General features: G+C 41.0%; 1 protein-coding gene across 1 annotated transcript in view; it reads right to left on the bottom strand.

Moving 5' to 3' along the window:
* The window catches only part of SCUBE2 (signal peptide, CUB domain and EGF like domain containing 2), a 40,923-nt gene that overhangs the window by 19,065 nt on the left and 1,702 nt on the right, over positions 1 to 20,156 (bottom strand). Inside the window, exons 2-13 of the mRNA XM_068398872.1 lie at positions 19,899 to 19,907; positions 19,307 to 19,429; positions 18,736 to 18,861; positions 15,330 to 15,464; positions 9,439 to 9,564; positions 8,886 to 9,002; positions 7,920 to 8,009; positions 6,970 to 7,086; positions 5,829 to 5,951; positions 3,727 to 3,843; positions 1,178 to 1,300; positions 569 to 685 (exon numbers count right to left, since the gene is read on the bottom strand). Of these exons, the coding sequence (XP_068254973.1) occupies positions 569 to 685; positions 1,178 to 1,300; positions 3,727 to 3,843; positions 5,829 to 5,951; positions 6,970 to 7,086; positions 7,920 to 8,009; positions 8,886 to 9,002; positions 9,439 to 9,564; positions 15,330 to 15,464; positions 18,736 to 18,861; positions 19,307 to 19,429; positions 19,899 to 19,907 (1,323 nt within the window). The remainder of the gene's footprint in view (positions 1 to 568; positions 686 to 1,177; positions 1,301 to 3,726; positions 3,844 to 5,828; positions 5,952 to 6,969; positions 7,087 to 7,919; positions 8,010 to 8,885; positions 9,003 to 9,438; positions 9,565 to 15,329; positions 15,465 to 18,735; positions 18,862 to 19,306; positions 19,430 to 19,898; positions 19,908 to 20,156) is intronic.

Raw genomic sequence — 20,156 nt, 5'->3', positions numbered from 1 at the left:
CAGACTGAAGACTCCTGTAGCATAAAAGATATTTTTAATTTGTTGATCGGCATCACCATCTTCACCTTTTCAACAACGTTGTTCATAAAATACTCTACATTAGAGCTTGTCTCTTCCTAAGCAATTTAAAGGGTACATGAGGAAAAGCAGCATCTGTCCCATAAGTGCCGGCCAGGCCAGCATGCTGTGTCCTGTGGGGTGGAGGGGCTGTGTGGGCAGAATCTCAGACCCCACGCAGGGCTGGAATGCCTTCGCCCCATTCAGCAGCGGCTCTCAGGGCCAATTAAGGAATGGCCCAGGGAGCACGGAGAATTCTGCCCTGTCCTCCCCAGCTTCAAAAAGACAGTTGTCATGAGAAGGGAATCTGAGGGTAGAGTGGTTATAAAAGACAAGGAAAGGGGGGCTTTCTTGGGACACTGGCAGGGATATAGCCCTTCATTATCTATAGTGAAAGAGGAAAGGTCCCTGTTGATTGTCTCCTTCTTGGGGCTTCCATGAGAGTTAGGAGGTTTGCTACTCTTACACTCTCTACAGAATCACATGCTTGTTTCTGTTGGTTTTGACTTACCAGAAAATACCTGGACATCCGAAGAGCAGCTTAAGAAGCATCTATCGCTCCCACCTCTCTTAATGCAGTGCAGCAATACCTTGGGTGACACATTATCAGGCAAGGGACCCTTTGTCTCTAAACAGGATAAAACAAATACTCACAGAAGTAAAACATCTACATACACCCTACTAATAAATCAGCATGCAGCTGCTTTTGTAGCTGGTACCTGAGAGTACCCATGCAATTAATATGCTGTTTAGACACAAAATCAAAGCAAAATAAAATCATTGAAAGATCACACGACATAAGTAATTTCCTTTCAGGTAAAGTTATCATCAGCAAAACTTCTCATGCAGAGAAACAAAAGAAAATAGAAGAATGAGCTAGATAAAAGCATAGGAAAGAAAAGCATCAAAATCCCTCAAAGTATCTCCTGTTTTGCTGGGGCGGGGGGTTGCTTGTTTTCACCAGTTTCAACATCAGTACCATCATGTCTGACTAAAAAGTAAAGCAGAATGCTGGGAACAATGACTCATAAACTGGACAGATCAAGATTTCCAGATTTGACTATAACCACATGGCCATCGGACACATCAGGACTAGAAATGTATTTACTAGGCACCTTACCAACACAATCCTTTTTATTCCAGTGTAATTTGTAGTTAGAGTGACACAGGCATTCATAGTCTCCCAGCGTGTTCACACACAGCTGTTGGCAACCACCATTGTTGACGCTACATTCATTAATATCTACAGAGGAAAGGTAAAAACACTTTTTAGAAGTTACTCTTGCCAAAGTTCGGTACTCTAACTCCACTAGGTAAACACGTGCACAAATACTGCTTAGTAGGGTTTGGAAAAGATTTTAGGAATGCTGTCTAGACACCCACCTTGAAACAGTTTTGTTTTCATGGAAATCCTTTGATAAATGTCAAAATTGATCAAATGTTGTTGGAGGGGAGATATTAGGTATGTCCTTAAACCACACAATTAAAAAAAAAAATCCAGCCTCAGCAACAGGATAACAAATTAACTCAAAGAAAAGGGGACCAAATCAAGTCTGCATTGCACTGTGTCTGGTTAATTAATATTTCTAATTTGGAATAAAGACAGACAACATGGACAGGATTCATACTGATCAGTCCTCCAAAGTGCTCAGATAGATAAAACTGCTGTGGAACACTATTTGATTCCATGTGGGCAAATAACACCATTGTATCACCATTGCCCCTTTTGGCCAATTATCCATTTTCAGGGCCTTGCCCCACCCAATAAATGCCAATAGGAGGAGGAACTACTGACAACACACCATACTGCCTTTCATGCAAACTTGCATGCTGATGCAGAATATACCATTCACCAGCGGGGTGTATCCCAGGGGTCAATACTGGGGCCAATACTATTTATCCTCCTCATTAAACCTGGACGACGGGACAAGAGTTCACCCTCAGCAAGTTCGCAGATGATACAAAACGGGGAGGAGTGGCTGATACACCAGATGGTTGTGTCACTATTCAGAGGGACCTTGACTGGCTGGAGAAATGGGCCAACAAGAATCTCATGAATTTCAACAAAGGAAAATGCAAAGTTCTATGTCTCTGCTTCTCAGATCCACCCTGATGACTGCTTCACTTGTCTTCAATGGCTTTATAGCAATTATACACAAACCTAGAAAGCTGCCATCAAGAAATCTCTTGCGAGTCCCAGAAAGTTTGTGCAACTGAGGGTACCCACTTCTACATGCGCTCTTGTCACTGCCTTTCCCAACCATTTGTTGCCCCTTCTAGACAGGTAACAATTTGATAGAAAACACTGTGAAACAGATTACAAAACTGAGCTGCTTTCAGAGGTAAAACATGCTACTAACAGAACTGAGACACAAGGGTAGGAATGAGCAGCAGAGAAATAATAGAGAAAGTAGGGAACACCTTAAATCGGTACTGCTGCCTAAGATACCACAAAATCGGCTCAAATCTTTGGTTTTCATTGGCCTTTTGTTAGGATACTGCATGCAATTGCAGCCTATTATCTCCAGCACTTATTGACTTCTTCCATATAGGCCAGAAGATGCATACTCAGTAGCTCTACCAGCTTTGACACAACCTGTGAATGCCAGTAAAGGAAGAATTTACTATGGTACAAGGATTAACATCTTCTGCACAGGAGTACGATAGGAAGAGGCCAATTAGCAGCCAACAGCAGAATTACAGTTCCTTTCCCTCATCTGTGCCCAAAATAAATTGAATTAATGCAGAGGAATTAATGAGAACACATTTCTTTTAGCAAGAAGAACATATGAACAGTGCTACTCCCCATCCAGACAGGTTTCCCTGATCATCAGGATAAAACACAGTGATGTTGTAGCCCTGTAATCTCCTTTGCAGACTTTCTAGAGGCAGAGGTTAGAACAGATCAGGCACACAGAGATGTCTGAATTGTTCAAGTGTGCTCATTCTGCCTCAGAAATAAATAGGTCTTACTCAGAATTAAGTAAGCATATGGAGTCAGTAAGGTCTTGCCTAGAGCTTATATAAAACAGGTTTAATTCCATTTAGTATCCAGTTATTCATATTTCCTCATGTTAATTCTGGGAATTTGTTGCAGAAATATTCACACTTGACACACATTGAGGTTCTGCGAACATCTTTCTCTCTTTCCTTGAACTTTTCTTGCAGGAAAGACATAAAAGATTTAAGAGTATTAATCTTGGCCAATGTAAATCAGTGGTACTACATCAGCTAAATCCCAACCTACATCACATGAGGGTCTGACATATGCACGAGGGCAACCTGCAAAACTGTAATTTTCTCAGTCATCCAGAGCTTCCTGTTCTTTAAGTCCTATTCCACTGACTTTTCATAGAAGTCAATGAGACTTCTGCATGTGAAAACTCTAGCAAATTAAGGCTTTCATACCAAGGTGCAAAATGCATCAGTTTGTTCTAATAGTCAGAGGTGCTTTCTGGATGCAGGGTGGGAAGGGAAAATAATTTGAGCAAAGACAGAAATGAACAGGATTAGTTTCTACTTTTGCTGTGTCTCCTTATCATGGCCAAGGGTAAAATTTACTCTATACGCCAACTGCATATACATAGGCTTGTGTCTTGCACAGACCCTAATTAGACCTGTGTCAACAGTACTATCAGCATGGCCTGTAGTGTCTTTTTTATAACTCACCTCCACAATGTGTGAAGCCATAGAGAGCGTATCCTTTGTTACAAGTACACTCAAAGGTGCCTGGATGATTGATGCATGTGTGGTCGCACGTCCGTTCAAAGGAGCATTCATCAATGTCTGCAAGTTTTAAAGGGATACATCAGTATCTTTCAGCCTGACAAGGGAGCACTGATGAGCTAACAAGGTTGGACAGAGAGATGTGCGGATTTATGTAAACTAAACAAATTCTTTTAAAGCAAATAATGTAACGTAATGAAATGACAACTTTTAAAAGCACAATTAGTTTGCCAAACAAGCTTTTTCTTGGCAAACATGAAAACTACTGCTACATTTTTAACAATTATGTTTAAAATAAATTATTTCTTTTCTAGAGGAGAAAAAAAGGCTGACAAAACTCTTATTTCATTAAGCAAAGTCTCCATAAGGTCTGCAGAAATAGATTTACAAAAGAAAGGATTGCCTTTGTTTTTTCCCCATAAATGAAAGCAAAGGCCACATTTTTAACTCTATATGAATACGCAGTGCCTGATTTAAGTCTGCTGAAAATCACCATGTTCTCTGAGATACACCTGAAGACAGATGACTGGAATAATTCAGTGAATTTTTCCACAGATCCATTATACTGTATATTTAGACTTCAATGTCTGTCTCTAAAAGCTGCTGAGATATGTTTTCTCCAGTGAAAGTTTTCCTTGGCATTACAATCACTTTGCACACATTTTCTTTGTAAAGCATAGTTAGTAAAACAGCCTAATCATTATCTCAGTGAATTGAATGGTAAAATGGTACAATTCAGGGAGGTGGTGGAGTCACCATCTCTGGATGTGTTTAAGAAAAGACTGGACATGGCACTTAGTGCCATGGTCTAGCTGACAGGGTAGTGTCAGGGCAACGGCTGGACTCGATGATCCCAGAGGTCTCTTTCAACCTGGTTGATTCTGTGATTCTGTGTAATTCCCATCACTTTGAGGCCCTGATTGTTCATTATACCATCAAAAGCACGTAAAACTACCATGCTAGTACATGATGCATGCCATGCAAGAGTGTTTCAAGACACAAAAAAATTCACGTCAACATCACTGACACATTACATTATTCCTTTTTTCTTGTGCTGCGGCATGCTTCAAGATACCACTTTTGAAACAATCTAGGGAAAGTAACAGAAGTGACAGGGACAAAAGGAAGATGGCAAGTCTTTAAAACACATTCACAAACAGATTCAATTTAAAAAAAAAAACCACAAACTATTTTGAAAATCTTATGTTTTTATAGTATGTTTGTTCCGTACAAATTGTTGTCCTCCTTTGTCTGATTTAAAAAGGATAAGAATGCACCAAAAACCCAAGTGAAAATTATTTTTGTTGGTCAGTTCAGCTTTCAGAAATTCATGATTAATTTCAGCTGGTTGTCTAAGAAATGGAATTATTCAGCTCCCCAGCTGGTTGATTGGCTTTACATTGTTTCATACTGTAGCTTTTCCAAAACCAAGACCATTTTGATCTTTACGTTTTAACGTATTTAAGCAGCTTAAACAGGATTGCTGACTCTATATGTACAAACCATTATGCTTTGTAAGTCTCACGGGAGAAATCCATGTCATCCTAAAAGTCAAATGCTCGATGATGTTTTATGGAATAGTGATTCCAGTCTGTCTACGGGCCTGTAATTTCATAAACCATATTTTATCTTTTTTTCTTTAAATAATTAACTCATGGCATCTGAATGTCCCATTAAGAAAAAATAATTTCACTGCAATGGTGAACTAGTCAGTAAGATGGACAGATAGATATTGTTTATTTTTCCCTGTAAATTATTTTAAGATCATTAATAGAAGGGGGAGGGGAAGCATTATCTTCATAGAGAGCTTTTTAATACGATGCTATCTCTGTTGCTTCCAGATAATAGTTCACTGTGCTGTTAAACATACCTCCTACAATAGTATCAAGCCAATTGTATTAACTCAACAGCTGTTTCAGAAAGAAAAAAAATCCCAAAAGTGAGGCGTGGAAATTATTCTGGAGTCCATTATCACTTCATCATTGTAGTAGATGTCCAAGCCACGCTGATTTTTTCTACTTCTATTGCCTCTCCAGTGCACATACCTTGACAAGACTTCTCATCTGTTAATAATTTAAATCCTTTTCTGCAGCTGCAATCAAAACTGCCAACAGTGTTTTTACAGAAATGATCACAGCCTCCATTATTGGACTGGCATTCATCAATATCTGTAACATAAAAAAAGTGCTTCTGCAAATAAACACAGTAAATTCAACACACTTCCACTGCCAGATCCAGAAAACAGTCATGTCCCATTGGTTAGAGAAGCCCAGAAACAAAATCTAGTGAGACTATAACAAATTTTTAGGAAGATCAGATCCAGCTCTTAAGAATGATCTGGCCCATTCAGCCCAACGACAGTGTTATTTGCTTTCATTTAACATATTGCTGTAAGTTACATTTGGGTACATGTATTCACAAAAGACCATTTCCCTCAGCTCTGTTTGGAAACACTTTGACTTAAATGCTCTCCAACAGGTTTTAGCTTTTTAAATGTTCTCTCCATTTCCTCTTCCTAAGCCCTGCAAAAATCTCAGACAGAGGAGAATTCCTGAGCTACCCTGTCCTTTTCATGCCAATATTAGAATTAGTTCTTTATCTAATATTAATTGAATCAGGCATGGGATTCCATCATTTTTGCCTAGCAGAACAGCCTTAACATCTGATTACTGGAAAATGTATTCTAATATACAACCTAAATGTCCCTTTGCTCCTTTCCAGTACTCTCATTAGAGCTGCTTGGACCCAGTATCAGTAATTCTACTCACACATCCCTGTTTACACACTGATATTTACTTACAAACTGCTCTAATAACCAGCTGACTGCAGGTAAAATAGCATACTATTGGACTGTATGCCTGTAAGGACCTACACGCCTACCTCTCCCAGTACTGACCTCTATTTTACCACAGACCTGTGTTACCTCCTACCAAACCTCATCTGTGAAAAATGAGGCCATCTTGGCAGGAGGGGTGGAAGTGGTGAGGGGAGGGCAGAGCAGCAGAGATTGACTGCATGTGATGCACCTGATGCGATGGAAACTGTGCATCTACCACTGGCTGCAGTCCTTTCTTAGATCAGATTACACACACTGGCTTTCCTCTGGACACCAGATTACCTTCATTTGGAGATGAATACCTTACAGCAAGGTGCTGGGACGCACATGTCCACGAGTACAAAACTCACCTTTACATGTCTTCCCATCAAACTGGAGCGTGAATCCAACAGGACAGCTGCAGTGAACTCCGGTCGATGTATCTTTACATGTACGATCACAGCCACCGTTATTTACTGCACACGTTTCTAGCCAACAAGATAAAGCCGAAGTTTGCTCAGGGATATTATAATGGCAACAAGAAACATCATGTGATAAAGGCACAGTTCCAAACACACTGCTATTCAACCACATTTAGTCTAGTATACACAAGCAACTACTAAATACATGTGTTGGCAAAATCTGTGCCTCAGCTACATCCAGTTTTTTGCAGAGATTCTACAAACTGAGATATTGTCTCTGGATATCCTTGTCCTTAAACACAAATCCCCACTCCTTGATGATGAATCTGTTTCTGTCAGTCTGTCTCCTCCAGCCCACACTCAATCCTGGCTGATCCTCTAACACTTCCCACCAATGCTCAGACACCTGGTTACACTCAGCACTACTAAACCAGTTTTCTTAAATCCCTCCCAACACACCTTCACGTGTGAACACCTTTAGGAAGAAGATGGCCTTGTATCCTAACATGCCCTTCTAGAAGCAATCCATCACCGGTCCCAGTTCTCTTCCATGCAGAAGTATACTTTCAATTGAAGAGAAGCAGGTAAAACACCACTTCCTCCACAATCACTTGGCTAAAACTGTAGCACAGAAGGGATTGTACTGCATTCCCATGATGAATTAGAACCATGGAAACATACATTACTTCAAGGGCAAATTCCTGACACCTCCTACTGACCATCACAAACAATGTACATAATACTATTCCATAATGTATAAGAAACTACTTCCTTAAAAGGGAGTGGAGCATCTCAGGCAGAATTCAGTCCAGAGCTATGACTGTTACAATAAAAAAAACAATTATTCAATCTAAAAGGTTTCAGCAAACAGCAAAATTATTTTGAATAAGCACTTTTACCCATAAGCAACCGTCGCTTCACCCTCTTGTCCACATCAGCTCCTGCTGTAGTATTTCCCTCAGAAATTTCAACAGCAGCCTCTTCCCTCTCTGTAAGGAACATGAAAAAAAGCAAATGAGTAAAGGTATCCTGACCAGAAGCCTCATCTGATGTACCATACATACAGGCATGCAAACAGCTGCATCGCACACTGGATTATCAGAGACAGTTGGAACTGACTAGGCAGAAATAATTTTTTTTTAAAAAAGAAAGTAATAAAAAATCATGAAGACCCTTCAGTCAAAACCATAATACTTTGCTTTTGTTGCTTCCTTATAACTCATGTTTGCTTCAGTATTCTTAACAAAACAGAAGATGTGCTACAGATGTAGTGAACAGCAACAAGACGAAAGAACTAATTGAACTGTCATGAACTGTTCTGTTAAGAGCACACTGTCATCATGTATCATGGACTAATACAAGGACCAGCCAGTTATGCCTGAGCATTTGATTTCAATCAACAGACAACAAACTTTTCCAGAGCCTGGAAGAGTTTATAAATCTTAAGTGCTTTCTTTACTGGATAACTGCCTTGCAAAAAAATGCACTTTAATTGAATTCAGAGTTCTGGTTTTAACAGACGTACTGCTTGGTTACACTCTCTGGCTCACGCTATACAAGAAACTGAACCTAAAATATCCTAGAGGGAAGGGAGCCGTCTTTGGTTAGTGACAGGCCCTGTGCTTCAGAAGGACCAGTGATAATTACAGGCTGCAGTAGTATTAGGTAACTACCTATATAGGGAAGCATAAGTTGCCTGGACGCAACCAACTCCCTCACGTACTAGCAGGTTTCTTAGTTTTGGATTCCTTGACATTTTCTAGCGATATTACTATGAGGAGCATTAATCATGCACACACAGCAACACCACGCCACTCTAGAGTTAGTCATCAACAGAAAACTACTTCCCTCCACTGTATACTGACCCAGGCAGGTTTTCCCATCCACATGCATGATGTACTTGGGGTGACATCCACAAATAGGCCCATTATCAGCATCATCACATGTATGTTGACAGCCACCATTTCCATGATTACAAGTTACTAGGAAGAAAATATATGTTACATCTCACAAGTACTTCCAGCATTCTTGCAAGACAGTGTGCAATTTTGTCTTCATTTGACCATCCAATACACACAGTGTGCAATTTTGTCTTCATTTGACCATCCAATACACCTTCCTAACATGCTCCTTTCCTGAAGAACTCTGTGAGACTGAAACACTGCAGAGCTCTCTCGTGGAGCTGAACTTCCCATCATTATGAATGATGGCGCAACTCCCACACTACAGATACTGCACCAACCAACAGACTGGTGTGATAGTGTCCAGCAAAGCCATTGATTCTAGTTTAATTCAAATGCACACAATTTAGGCATGTCATCCCAGTTTAGCTATAACATACCAAATCCCATATCACTGCAAACAGAACACTATTTGTTCACTTTGGGAAACCATAAGCATACGCAGAACGTTGCGTACAAATGCAGCTCCTCTGGTTCTTGGACAGTTCAAATCCTGGTCGGCATTCACAGGCAACTCCTCCTTTGGGCGTTTCTCTGCAGATGTGGGCACAGCCATGATCTTTATTCATGCAGCTCATGCCTTCTGCAAAACAGGACAAGTGCAAGAGCATCAGCCTCCTCAGCATCTCTGTGTGCAGGCAATAGTCAAATAAAGTCAGTTCAATACACACACAGATGACAGCCAGCTACTTCTGGGAAGACTCTACAGTGTTAGGACAAGAAGTATAAGCTTACAGACAGGAAAGGCAGAAAGTCCAATCCTGCAAAGTCAATGGCCCCAAGGTTTCTCCACCTGTGATCTTTTCTGTGCCCATGTTCTTTGACTGCAAGGCCAAAAAGCAACATCCCTAGATTTGTACAGCATCTACTTTCTCATACAATGCTCTCACTTTATACCAGTGTTTATAAAACCTCCTCATTTCTTTTATAAAAATTGCAAGGCTGCTGATACCTGGCAAGATCAAAGCTTAAAGTGAAGCTCTTATTTCTCTGCATAAAAGAACAGCCACCAGACATAGGAATGCCTAGAGCGACAGTAAAAAAAGTCATCCCCATTTCAATTACTGGCCTACAAAGCAGATTCCCAAAGTCACAATCTACCTCAGCAGTGACCAAGTAGGAACCAGGCAGACATGCAGATTGTACATATGCTGTATGTCAATTCTCTTTTTTGTTAACCATTTTGTTTTCATTTTTTTTCTGATTTCAGTAAATACCTCCCAAAATAACCCCACTGGGGATTATCACAGTGTTCTGTATTTCTACACAGAATTTAGTGCCAGTGCCTGCTTTAACCAAATGAAAAAGCAATGTGACACTAGTGACTTTCTTCCTTTTGGTGCACCTCCTAAAAACATCCTGTCATTTTTGTCTCTGACAGTTACAAGCTGTTCATGCACCAGCACTCAATGACTGCCAGAGTGTCTTGTCTGGTCTTTGCAAAAAGTTAAAGTCAATTAAATACGGAGGAATTGTTCCTAGAATTATTGTAAAAACTTCTTTCACCTTACCCCATGGTTCAGCTAAATCAATGCCTTTACCGTTGTCAAGATGGTGACACAATTTGTACGCACACAACTTAAAACTACACAGCAGCTGGCTGAGTTATCAAATGGGATCATTAGACCAAATTAAAAGAGTAGTTCTTTTAACAGTACACCACAGATTTATGCTGAAGTCTTCCATAGTGCTACAAAATTGGGAGAGAAGACAACAGAATATTCTCCTCAGGTATATGGAGAACACACTTCTGCCATCAAATTCTCTGCCTTGGTGCATTTGGCTTTTATAAGACATGTTACACCAAAATGCTTTTTCTTCTCAGAGAGAACACTTCACTTGAGAAGACTCAGTGGAGCATACTTTGGCTGCAAGGGCTTATCCCACACTACCTCAGTGAACTTCTACTGAGTTGAGCAGATGCACAATCGGAGAGAATGAAAAGGGTGACCAGGCTGCTAAAAAGGGATTGCGTAAACAGTTCCGCACCTGATATATTTTTTAAACTTACACAGTCCTTTTTGCAGCCTTATTATTAAACGAAACAAAACCACTGTATTGGCAAGCAGAGGTCAGCTCGTCGCCATTATTCCACTACACTTCAATTAGGTCCTCGCCCTGCACACTACTATTCTCACCATCTGAAGCACAAACTACAGTACCCTTTCTCTATTAAGACAGCTTTAAACAACAAAAAAATGGATATGAAGAGCCTAGATTATTCTGCTCTACTGGCTTTTTGATTCCTTTCCCACAGCAAGGGCTCTGTAAAAGTCTAACAAGACAATGACACTTCAAATCCTGCAGCTCACAGACACAGCCCAAGGAGCCCACATGAAAGCTGTCACCCATTATTGTGCCGTCAATCAAGGAAGGAGAAAACCTATGAGGCCACAAATTAGCCTCATTAACTCTCGTGTTTTTGTGTCCTTAAGCATGCAATATGATTTGGTCTGTTAGCTCAGAGGCGTTAGAAAGCATTAAGAGAATTAGCAGCTTAGTTTCTGTTAACAAAGTTATTCTTCTGTCTCTATTGAGCTACCAAAGGAGGAACTGTTCAAGCAGGTACTTTGGTAAAGTTCACTGACATCAGACAAATGGTTTAAATGCTCAATTTGGGATTGCTGTGTTCTGAGTGAGCAGAATTCAATCAGGTCTCCACAGAGAGCTAAAACTGCACTTCCCAAACGAGGGCACATTTTAATAACAACGTACCCATTGTGCAAGAAGGTACATGACCAAACCCACCAAAACCTAGCTGACCCAAAAGACAGCATTTCACAGAAGATACATACATCCACACATTCCAGCATTTACTGTGAAGCTGCTGCTTGTTTCCAAAGGTGGTAGAAGATTTCTACTCAGCCTCATTTTATAAGGTTGCATTAAAGAAATGTCTGTAAAAACCGTAAATGCTGTGTGACTGCAAACTCCTTCACAGACACAAAGCCTCCTAGGTCACACTGTTCCAGAGCCGTTGCAATGGCAGATTGTGGTCCAGAACCAAACCCCAGTTTTGGTCAAATACCACCACATGCTTCCCAGACACACAATTTCTCTTGCAGGAGACCCTGCCCTACTGACACACAAATGTCTTGGGATGGAGGAGTCTCGATCACCACACTTGCAGCTGAGAGAGCTGAATCCAGTGCCTGCCTGGACTAGCAGACCCCAACCCAGATGAGTCCTTTCTGATGACTGGACCTTCGCAAAGTTACCCAGCAAACTTCAGTGAGATCTGAGCACTCCTGTCACTGGCAAGACACAGGCAAAAAGCCAGCATGGTATTTCCCTACCAGGTCACGTTAAATTGATTTCTTATATGTACGATCTGTGTTCAAAACTTTGTCTTTTTTACACAGAAGGTGTAGGGACATCACCACCAATCTGCTAAGAACATTAAGGCTCCATTTAGGGCACATTCAAACAGGCACTCAATAGGACAGAGGGAGAGGATGCAACTGTACAAAGCACTACCAGAGATTCTCAGAGGCACCCTCTAATAGCCAAATAGCGGGGAGCATCAGCTCAGCCAGCAGAACAGGACATCCCAGGAATGCTTTGGTCTTTTTTCATTCTTTCTACACCCTTGTGTTAAGGTAACTTTTTCCAAAAAGCTTTCTAGTTATCACTGTTCTCCACAGTCAGAAGAACTTAAGAGCAACAGCTGAGATGGTCCCCTGTGTACGACCTTTCAGTTCACACAGAGATTTCAAATGTGGCTTTCATCTAGCAGGTCCAGTTCACTCCCGTTGATTCAGCCCAACGAATAGATAGCTATGACTGCGAAATACCACAAGGGAGAGGAGCAAGATTTGTCATCCATAGCAACAGCAACCACAAGATTTACTACATATTTACTAATGAAAAACACTGTTTTCTTCAAATTTTTGTATTCTCTAATACAGAGCAAGTTAAACACAGAAACAAGCTACACGTGCATGGCTGCCCTGCCAGCTACTGTAACAGCCTCCCAAAGTAAACCCATTCTCCCACATATAGATGAAAAGCAGCTCATTCAGAGCAGACAGACAAGGAAAAAAATAGGATTGTGCACAGATTTCCAAGACACACTGAGTTCCTGTGGTTTAAGCAGGGCCTATGCAGAATCATCAAGCCCCTCAGAGCACCCCTGTGCTTCAGACCAACACAGTCATATCAGATGAAAAATCAACTTTAATTACCAAACTCCCCTCTAATAGCTACCTGACCTTGAGTCCTATGTCACAGTAGGTGACAGGGAACCCAGAGGATAATTGCAGATAGACTTGGAAGGGCAGATGACTCTTAGGCTCCCCTGTTACACTGGTCATCAGGAGGAATACAACAGCCCCAAGCCTCTCTCCTTCTCCTCTCTCAACTCCAGTTCACTCTTATTCTGTGTACATAACAGCCAGTATTGCAGACCACTAGGAAGGTCTCTCAAGCATTAATGTATGCCCTCTCTTAACTGGACAGGGAAGGAAATACTCCCTTATATTACAGATAAGAAGCAAAACTGCATAGATGGTCTATGCAGTAGGTGCCAAATGCTGCTTTGATCAATGCTGTGAGGTCTCAAAAGAGAACTAATGAAGTATATACACTGAGAGATGCATACACAAGGCAGAGAATAAAGGCCTAGCGATGAGCAGAAAAGCAGAGAACAAAGTGAGGGGAAAGATAAAGCAATGAGACTTGGCTTACAACAGACCTGCCCACCCAAGAAAATAAAAAAAAAAAAAAAGTGGGGAATCCCATGGAGCACTTATTCATCCCCCACCTCATGGTGGGGAGGTGGGAGGGAAACAGTCATAGCATGATAACCTAAAAAAAGGCTTTTAAAAAAAACCAAAACAAACACTTCTGTATTTCAGCATGAAGAAAAGCATTTCAGGCAAAAACAGTAAGGGTTTTTTTCTTAAGACTGGTTTTCATAAAAATTTTTTTTATTTAGTGGCTTTTAGGAAAAAATGCATCTTTTTTTCCTCTTGCTTTTCTTTTTCAAAGAAATTAAGTGGACATTTGGCATTATGGAAAAAAAAGGCTTTTTTTTTTCCAAAAAGTTAAAAGAAATTAACTGCATCTTTAAAAATAAGAGAACAGAGGTAGAATTCTAAAGGTACAATTTAGGGAACAAATATTAAAGACAGGAAATGCTGCTGCTGTTAGTTCAGGAGAGTAGAAGGTACTCAAGTAGCAGCAAGTAAGAATAAAAAGAGTTGGAAGTTTTTCCTCTCTTGGCATCGGACAAGACAAGGAGTTCAAGCAATGGATTTTCATTCTTAGATTCATCATCCACGCACACACACACAAACACACATCACTGCTAGCAAGGCAACACGAAGGCAAATGCCTTGCCCCACCACTGCAGCCTTCCTGCTTGTCCCCACTCCCGGCTCAGCTCCTGCAGTGGCAAGCTGAGCAATGGCCTGAGAAATCACCATGTATCAGCAGACCCCCATGAGACCAAGCCCAGTACCAGAGAAGCCAAGAATACAAATTCTTAATTCAAACAAAAGATCAATTCAGCTATGTCAGATGACAGCCATCTCCGCGCACTCATCTGTGGATGGCCATATATGTCTATAAATGTTGATCTCTTCACTATGGGGATTTTTAAAGTGAGATTTGTTTATTCGTGCTCAGATTCCTCTTATAGTCATGCCAACGATAAGCTGTAGATTAAAGAAAGCTTTGCAGCTTTAAATACTTCTTAGTAAGATATTCACTGTACAGTTCAATGGACAACTCCCTGATCTGAGCAACCACTTTAAAGTATTCCCTAAGGGCATCCAAAATAATTCTGTTCAATCCGATGTCTAATTAGATATCCAAGGCTCTCTGATCTCTCAAAGGTCGCTTCATAAAGGTTTCACTCAAAACAAAGAACGTGATTTGAATACCTTTGGGCCCGACAAACAATAAATCTCTTAGCTGAAACCTAAACACTGTACAGGGAATCTAAAAGGTACCTGAAGGTAATGCAGGTATTGTTCTGTACCTAAAGCCAACGGAAATGGTCAGAACTCACTGTCCTTCAAATTTGTTGCCATTCCCTGGATCAGGACACATCTTAGCTGCACAACAGAGCATAAAGTACACTGGGAGTACAGTAGTACGGCCTTTAACAAGCACAACATTGCAGACATACAGGTGGGATCAAAGGGGCAGAAAGGATGTAAAGAGTCTTCAAAGTCACTTAGAAGATTCTGACACACTGTTCCTTTTAGAAGGAGTGAGGACTTCAAGACTCTTCAGAGCTTTGAAAAACTCAACCTAAAAATACTTCTGAAGCTGCTTTAGAGATTTTGCAGTTAGCTTCTGTTAAAAACTCCTGCTTGGTGCCTGGAGGGAAGCAGCCAGTACCTTCTGAGCGGTGAATGCATGTATGCTGGTTATCACTTAGAAAGAATCCTTCCTTACAGCGACATTCATAGCTCCCCACAGTGTTGACACAAACATGCTGGCAACCACCATTGTTCAACATGCATTCATCTGTATCTGAAAAAGAGAGAGAGAGAGAAATAGATCAGCTTTGTACTAACACCAAAACACTCATATTGGCAGCAGCCGCTCAATATGCAGCACAGTCAGACATCTACTCGGCATGTAACCACGTAGGCAGCTTAGATACCCCAGGCTAGCCTGTTGTTGTTGTGCTGTCACCCTTGGGAAAATATATTTTTGCTGCTGCTCTTCCCCTGTTTGCAGTTTGCCCACTCAGTCACAGGGTTCCCAAGAAATGCTGGCCAGCTAACAAGTTACTGGTTACAACTAAGGCAGAGTAGTCTTGATGGAGTCAGAAGCAGGGTTCCACACTCCACCTATGTGAATGTCCTCTGCCTCTCAGTGCAGCTGGATAGTACTATCACTCAGCAGCCTCGCACATTTACATCTAGGTCAAGCATCCGTACATGGTTGTGTCTTGCTCAGTGGGAGGCAACTTTGGCTTCAAAGCCATAAAAGGTGCTTTTCCAGAAAACTCCCCATTCTGAAGCAAAAGTGGAACAAGAAAAATACAAACCTCAAAATAAATTTAGCTGAAATCCTATCCCTTGTCCCTTACTTTCACTCTAGCTAGAACTCTCGTGTCACATCTGTTCTGATGCTCAGTTTGATTTATTATCCTCCTCCCTCAACTCTAGGCCATCACCACTTACCATCATGGCTGCTGCTGTGTTGCCTGACTGCAGTCAAGGACAAGAGCAGAAGTTCAGGAAATAGTTTTAAAGTTGATTTTGCAATATTCAGAGCTTCAACAATACCAGAGAATATAGAAAGGCTCTCCTTGCAAGATAACCAGGAGAAACAAAGAGTAGAAAAACTTCAGCTAAGCCTCTAAACAACAGGACACTCATCCCAACCTCCAGTTCTTTGGAATTTTACCCCTTAATAAGCATAGGTTTTTGTAACCACTACAAGCAAAGAATCTTCGTACCCTAAATGTCAGAAATGTCAATTTGAACAGGAAGCAAAAGTGTTCAGTCCCTTAAAAAACAAGACAAAACGTTGCTGAGGCAAAGCACTGGTCTCATTTGCAAATTCATATGGAACATCATGTTTGCCCCCTGTTCTGTTCATTGTTCCTGTGCTAATAGTACAATGTTTTTAATTTAACATTGTAGCATTTCTGGCATAAAACAGCTGTCTTCTAAAAAAGGAGAAAGAGAAAGGCTTTTAGTAAGAAGCATAACATAGTATTACAACAGATTTAATTTCTACTGAAGGCAATGAGTAAGCCAATTGGATGCAAAAGAATGTGACCTGCTGTAGCAAAAAGAGCGGCTGACATATCTCCATCACAGAGAAGCTGAATATTTTAGAGTTCTACAGTGATGTGAATGTGCAAACAATTGTGAATAAACAGCCACCATGAGTCTTTCGTACTACAGATTTGAACTCCAGCAGATGTTTCTGTCTTACAGACCTTGGAAAGCTTTCAAAAAAAATCATCTCTTTCCAACAAGTAATTGTCTATTTGGCTTAAACCCAGGCACACAGCCTGAGATCTTCAAAAATAGGGTGAGAGGAGGGCAACCCTGGCATGAACAAAGTAAATAAACAGATTAAGAGAAGATGTGATCCAATTTGCTGCATGCCAAAATATTTATTTGATGTTTACATCACATCTCAAAATTGGCAGGTCAGTGGTAAAAACTTCATTGTATGTCAGTGACATTTTATTTTATTTTAAAAAGTCTGCCATGCAATACTGAGCAGCTTCCCAGTAACAGAGCAGGTGGTAGATTTTGGTCTAAGTTATGTCTAGGTCTTACTGATCACAAACAAGTCAGCTGAAGTATGGTCTAAGAGGGGCTACTGGATACAAAGAGAATATACCCTTTGGTGGCATTGTAAGAGGCAATGTGTTTGTTCACATTCAGTCCTTCATGGTAACCTCAACTGAACTCCACTGTATGTTTACACAAATGCACTAGAGAAAACTAAGATGGCCTTCCTATTATTTTAAAGCATCAGCAGATATTTTGCTTCCCTCTCTGCTTTCTTTAGTGAAATACTCGGAACTTAGTGACTCCATCCTCGCCTCCCCTTACACTGTAACAAAGTTAATCTGTGAGCACGCACCAGGTTCCTGGCAGGTAAAACCCAACACAATCCCACTGGAAACTCCAGAGCTTTTCTGGTTTGTCCCAGCAGAAGATACAGCCCGGGGATGTTCTGATCCCCCACCTGATATGCCACACATGAGTGGGCAATACCCCAGTCAAGCTAACTACAATCTTAAATGCTCTATGCTATGAGAGCAAGTTTCCCTCTGGCTGACATGGGCATTGAAGCCTGCCTGGGCACATCCACACTCGGTGCAGCAGAAGAGAGAAACTGAGCTGTCTCGGACAAAGTAAGTGGGGCAGGTACCACAGCGCAGGGCAGAGCCACACAGGGTACCCAGCATGGGTCATGGAAGCAGCACAGCTTTATCAACATGAGGCTCTGTCCCAGGGAAATAACACCAGCAGCATACCACACTGCCAACAGGCTGACAGCTCAGCATTTCTGTACACTGCGGCACTGTGTGCTGAAGAATACTATCACAGTAAAACCACAAGGTCTTGTTACCCATTTTTAAAGATTTTTACCTGCTGGTGCACAAAAAGAAGGAAACTATTGAGATCTTAAATAAAGAAAAGCAAAAGAGGGTTAGAGCCAGCATGTGCATGCAGGGTCAAGGGAGTGTTGCCAGGATTGAACACATTTCCAGAGTTGCATACTCTGCTTCACACTAACCACCCAGGGACACTCCAAGCATTTGGCTTAGTCCCTCTGTACTTCAATGGCCTCTGTCATATACAGCTACTGCACACTCCTAATCATCCTTTCCTTACAGCTTGCATGTCAGGAAGTACTCAGACACACTAAGAGTAAGAAGCCCACACGTATAGATGTATGAGAGAGAAGATTTCTAAGCCTGGGAACACACCTGAGAACTGATCATGAACTTTGGAACAGAAAAGACAATGACAGCACATGCTCTTTTACATAAACTCATTTAGCAAAATAACAGATGGCACTTCACACATTTTAACCCAAAGCACTTAACAGAAATGTAGGACAATTATCCTCCTCATTTACAGAGCAGGAAAAAGTCACACTGGGATGGTACATCAGTACCTGGAATTCCTTAGTCCCATATGTAACATTTGTCTCTAGCTGAGCTGATTCAGCCCAACAGATCACCATGCATTTCCCAGGGATGCAGTTAAAGGGTGGTGTTAGCATCACCGCTCACAATGTTCATGAGCACACTTCTTACCCAAGCAGTTGTGGCCATCGTGAGCCAACATGAAGCCATCGTAGCAAGTACAGCGGTAGTTTCCTGGAATGTTGAAGCACTCATGGACGCAGCCCCCGTTGAAGTCGTTATCACATTCATCAATGTCTAAGGAATAAAGCAAAAGTTATATGATGGATGCTTGCTTGAGCGTTATAGACAGTTAGAGATGTAACTGTGTAAAAGTGAGCAGTAACTGCTATCCAAAATCATCATTGTCTTGCAAATAGATTATACTTAACACATTACTTGCTGAATGTTTCTAGAGAGTGACAAAATGCCCCAAGATTCCTGTGTAGCTTTACCTTATAGTTTTTAAGGCTGCTGGTTAAACAACAAACTAACTGTTAGACCAAGTGATATTACTAGGTGAAAAGCCATGCAATCTGTTTGCCTTTGATTTTGTAAACAAGAAGTAAATCAGGAGAAGAAACAATGACTATTTTGATTTAAAATCATCCTCCATATTCTAAGCCATTATTTTTAATGGCTCTGTCTTCTTAGAAATACCTCATGCTGACACAGTCAGAGCACAGCACTTCCACCACTTTACCTTCACATTTCTTCCCTTCGCCAGTGTAACCCACTTTGCACATGCACTTGTACAGCTTTGGGGTGTTTTGACAAATAGCATCTGGGTGGCAGTCATCAAGGCCCAGGGCACATTCATCCACATCTGTGAAAAGACAAGATTCAGAAGGGATGTCAGAAGGGGGAGAATAGGCCATGACTCCTGCACACATCACTGACGAGATGACCTGCGGCTGAGCGCCTGTTTACAGTGTGTGTGTGTGCATATTGTATGAATTTGTGAGTCAGGACAGAAACGTGCACATACCGTATCTGAACTTCAATTTGCATAATGCTCTACCTGCACATAGATGTATTTGTATGCAATTCAGATAAGCTTGTGTTAAGCTTTTGTACCCACTTATAAACACATCCAAAATAATCTATGATGAGCTAGATCCTCCATGAGATTTAGCCGAAAGTTTTACAGGATTCATTAGAGACTGTTAATCTTTCTGGTTAACATAGAAGAGTTATTGAAAGAGTTCTTGATCACATCTGTGACATCAGCCTCAGGAAGCCAAATGATTTTTAAACTAACAAGGGAAGTTTACAGAAATGTACTTCAAAGTCACCACCAACAGCTTAAAAGATTAACTTACCATTAAACAGATGTATAATTTATAAATAATACCATTTTTTTTAAATACAGGAATAGTATCTGGTGAGCAGCATTGCCAAATCACCTGGCCAGCCATCACAAAGCACAGCATACTGAAGTAAAATATCCAGGTGAAAACTTCAGAGCAGAGGAAATGAGGAGAAAGGGAAACACCAAGAGGAGGAAGTCCTAGAGATGAAGAAGTATAGACAGAAGAAGAGGAAGAAAAGTT

Source organism: Nyctibius grandis, chromosome 4 (assembly GCF_013368605.1).
Source record: "Nyctibius grandis isolate bNycGra1 chromosome 4, bNycGra1.pri, whole genome shotgun sequence".
Classification (NCBI taxonomy): Eukaryota; Metazoa; Chordata; class Aves; order Nyctibiiformes; family Nyctibiidae; genus Nyctibius; species Nyctibius grandis.
This window is presented reverse-complemented; position numbering and strand designations above follow the sequence as displayed.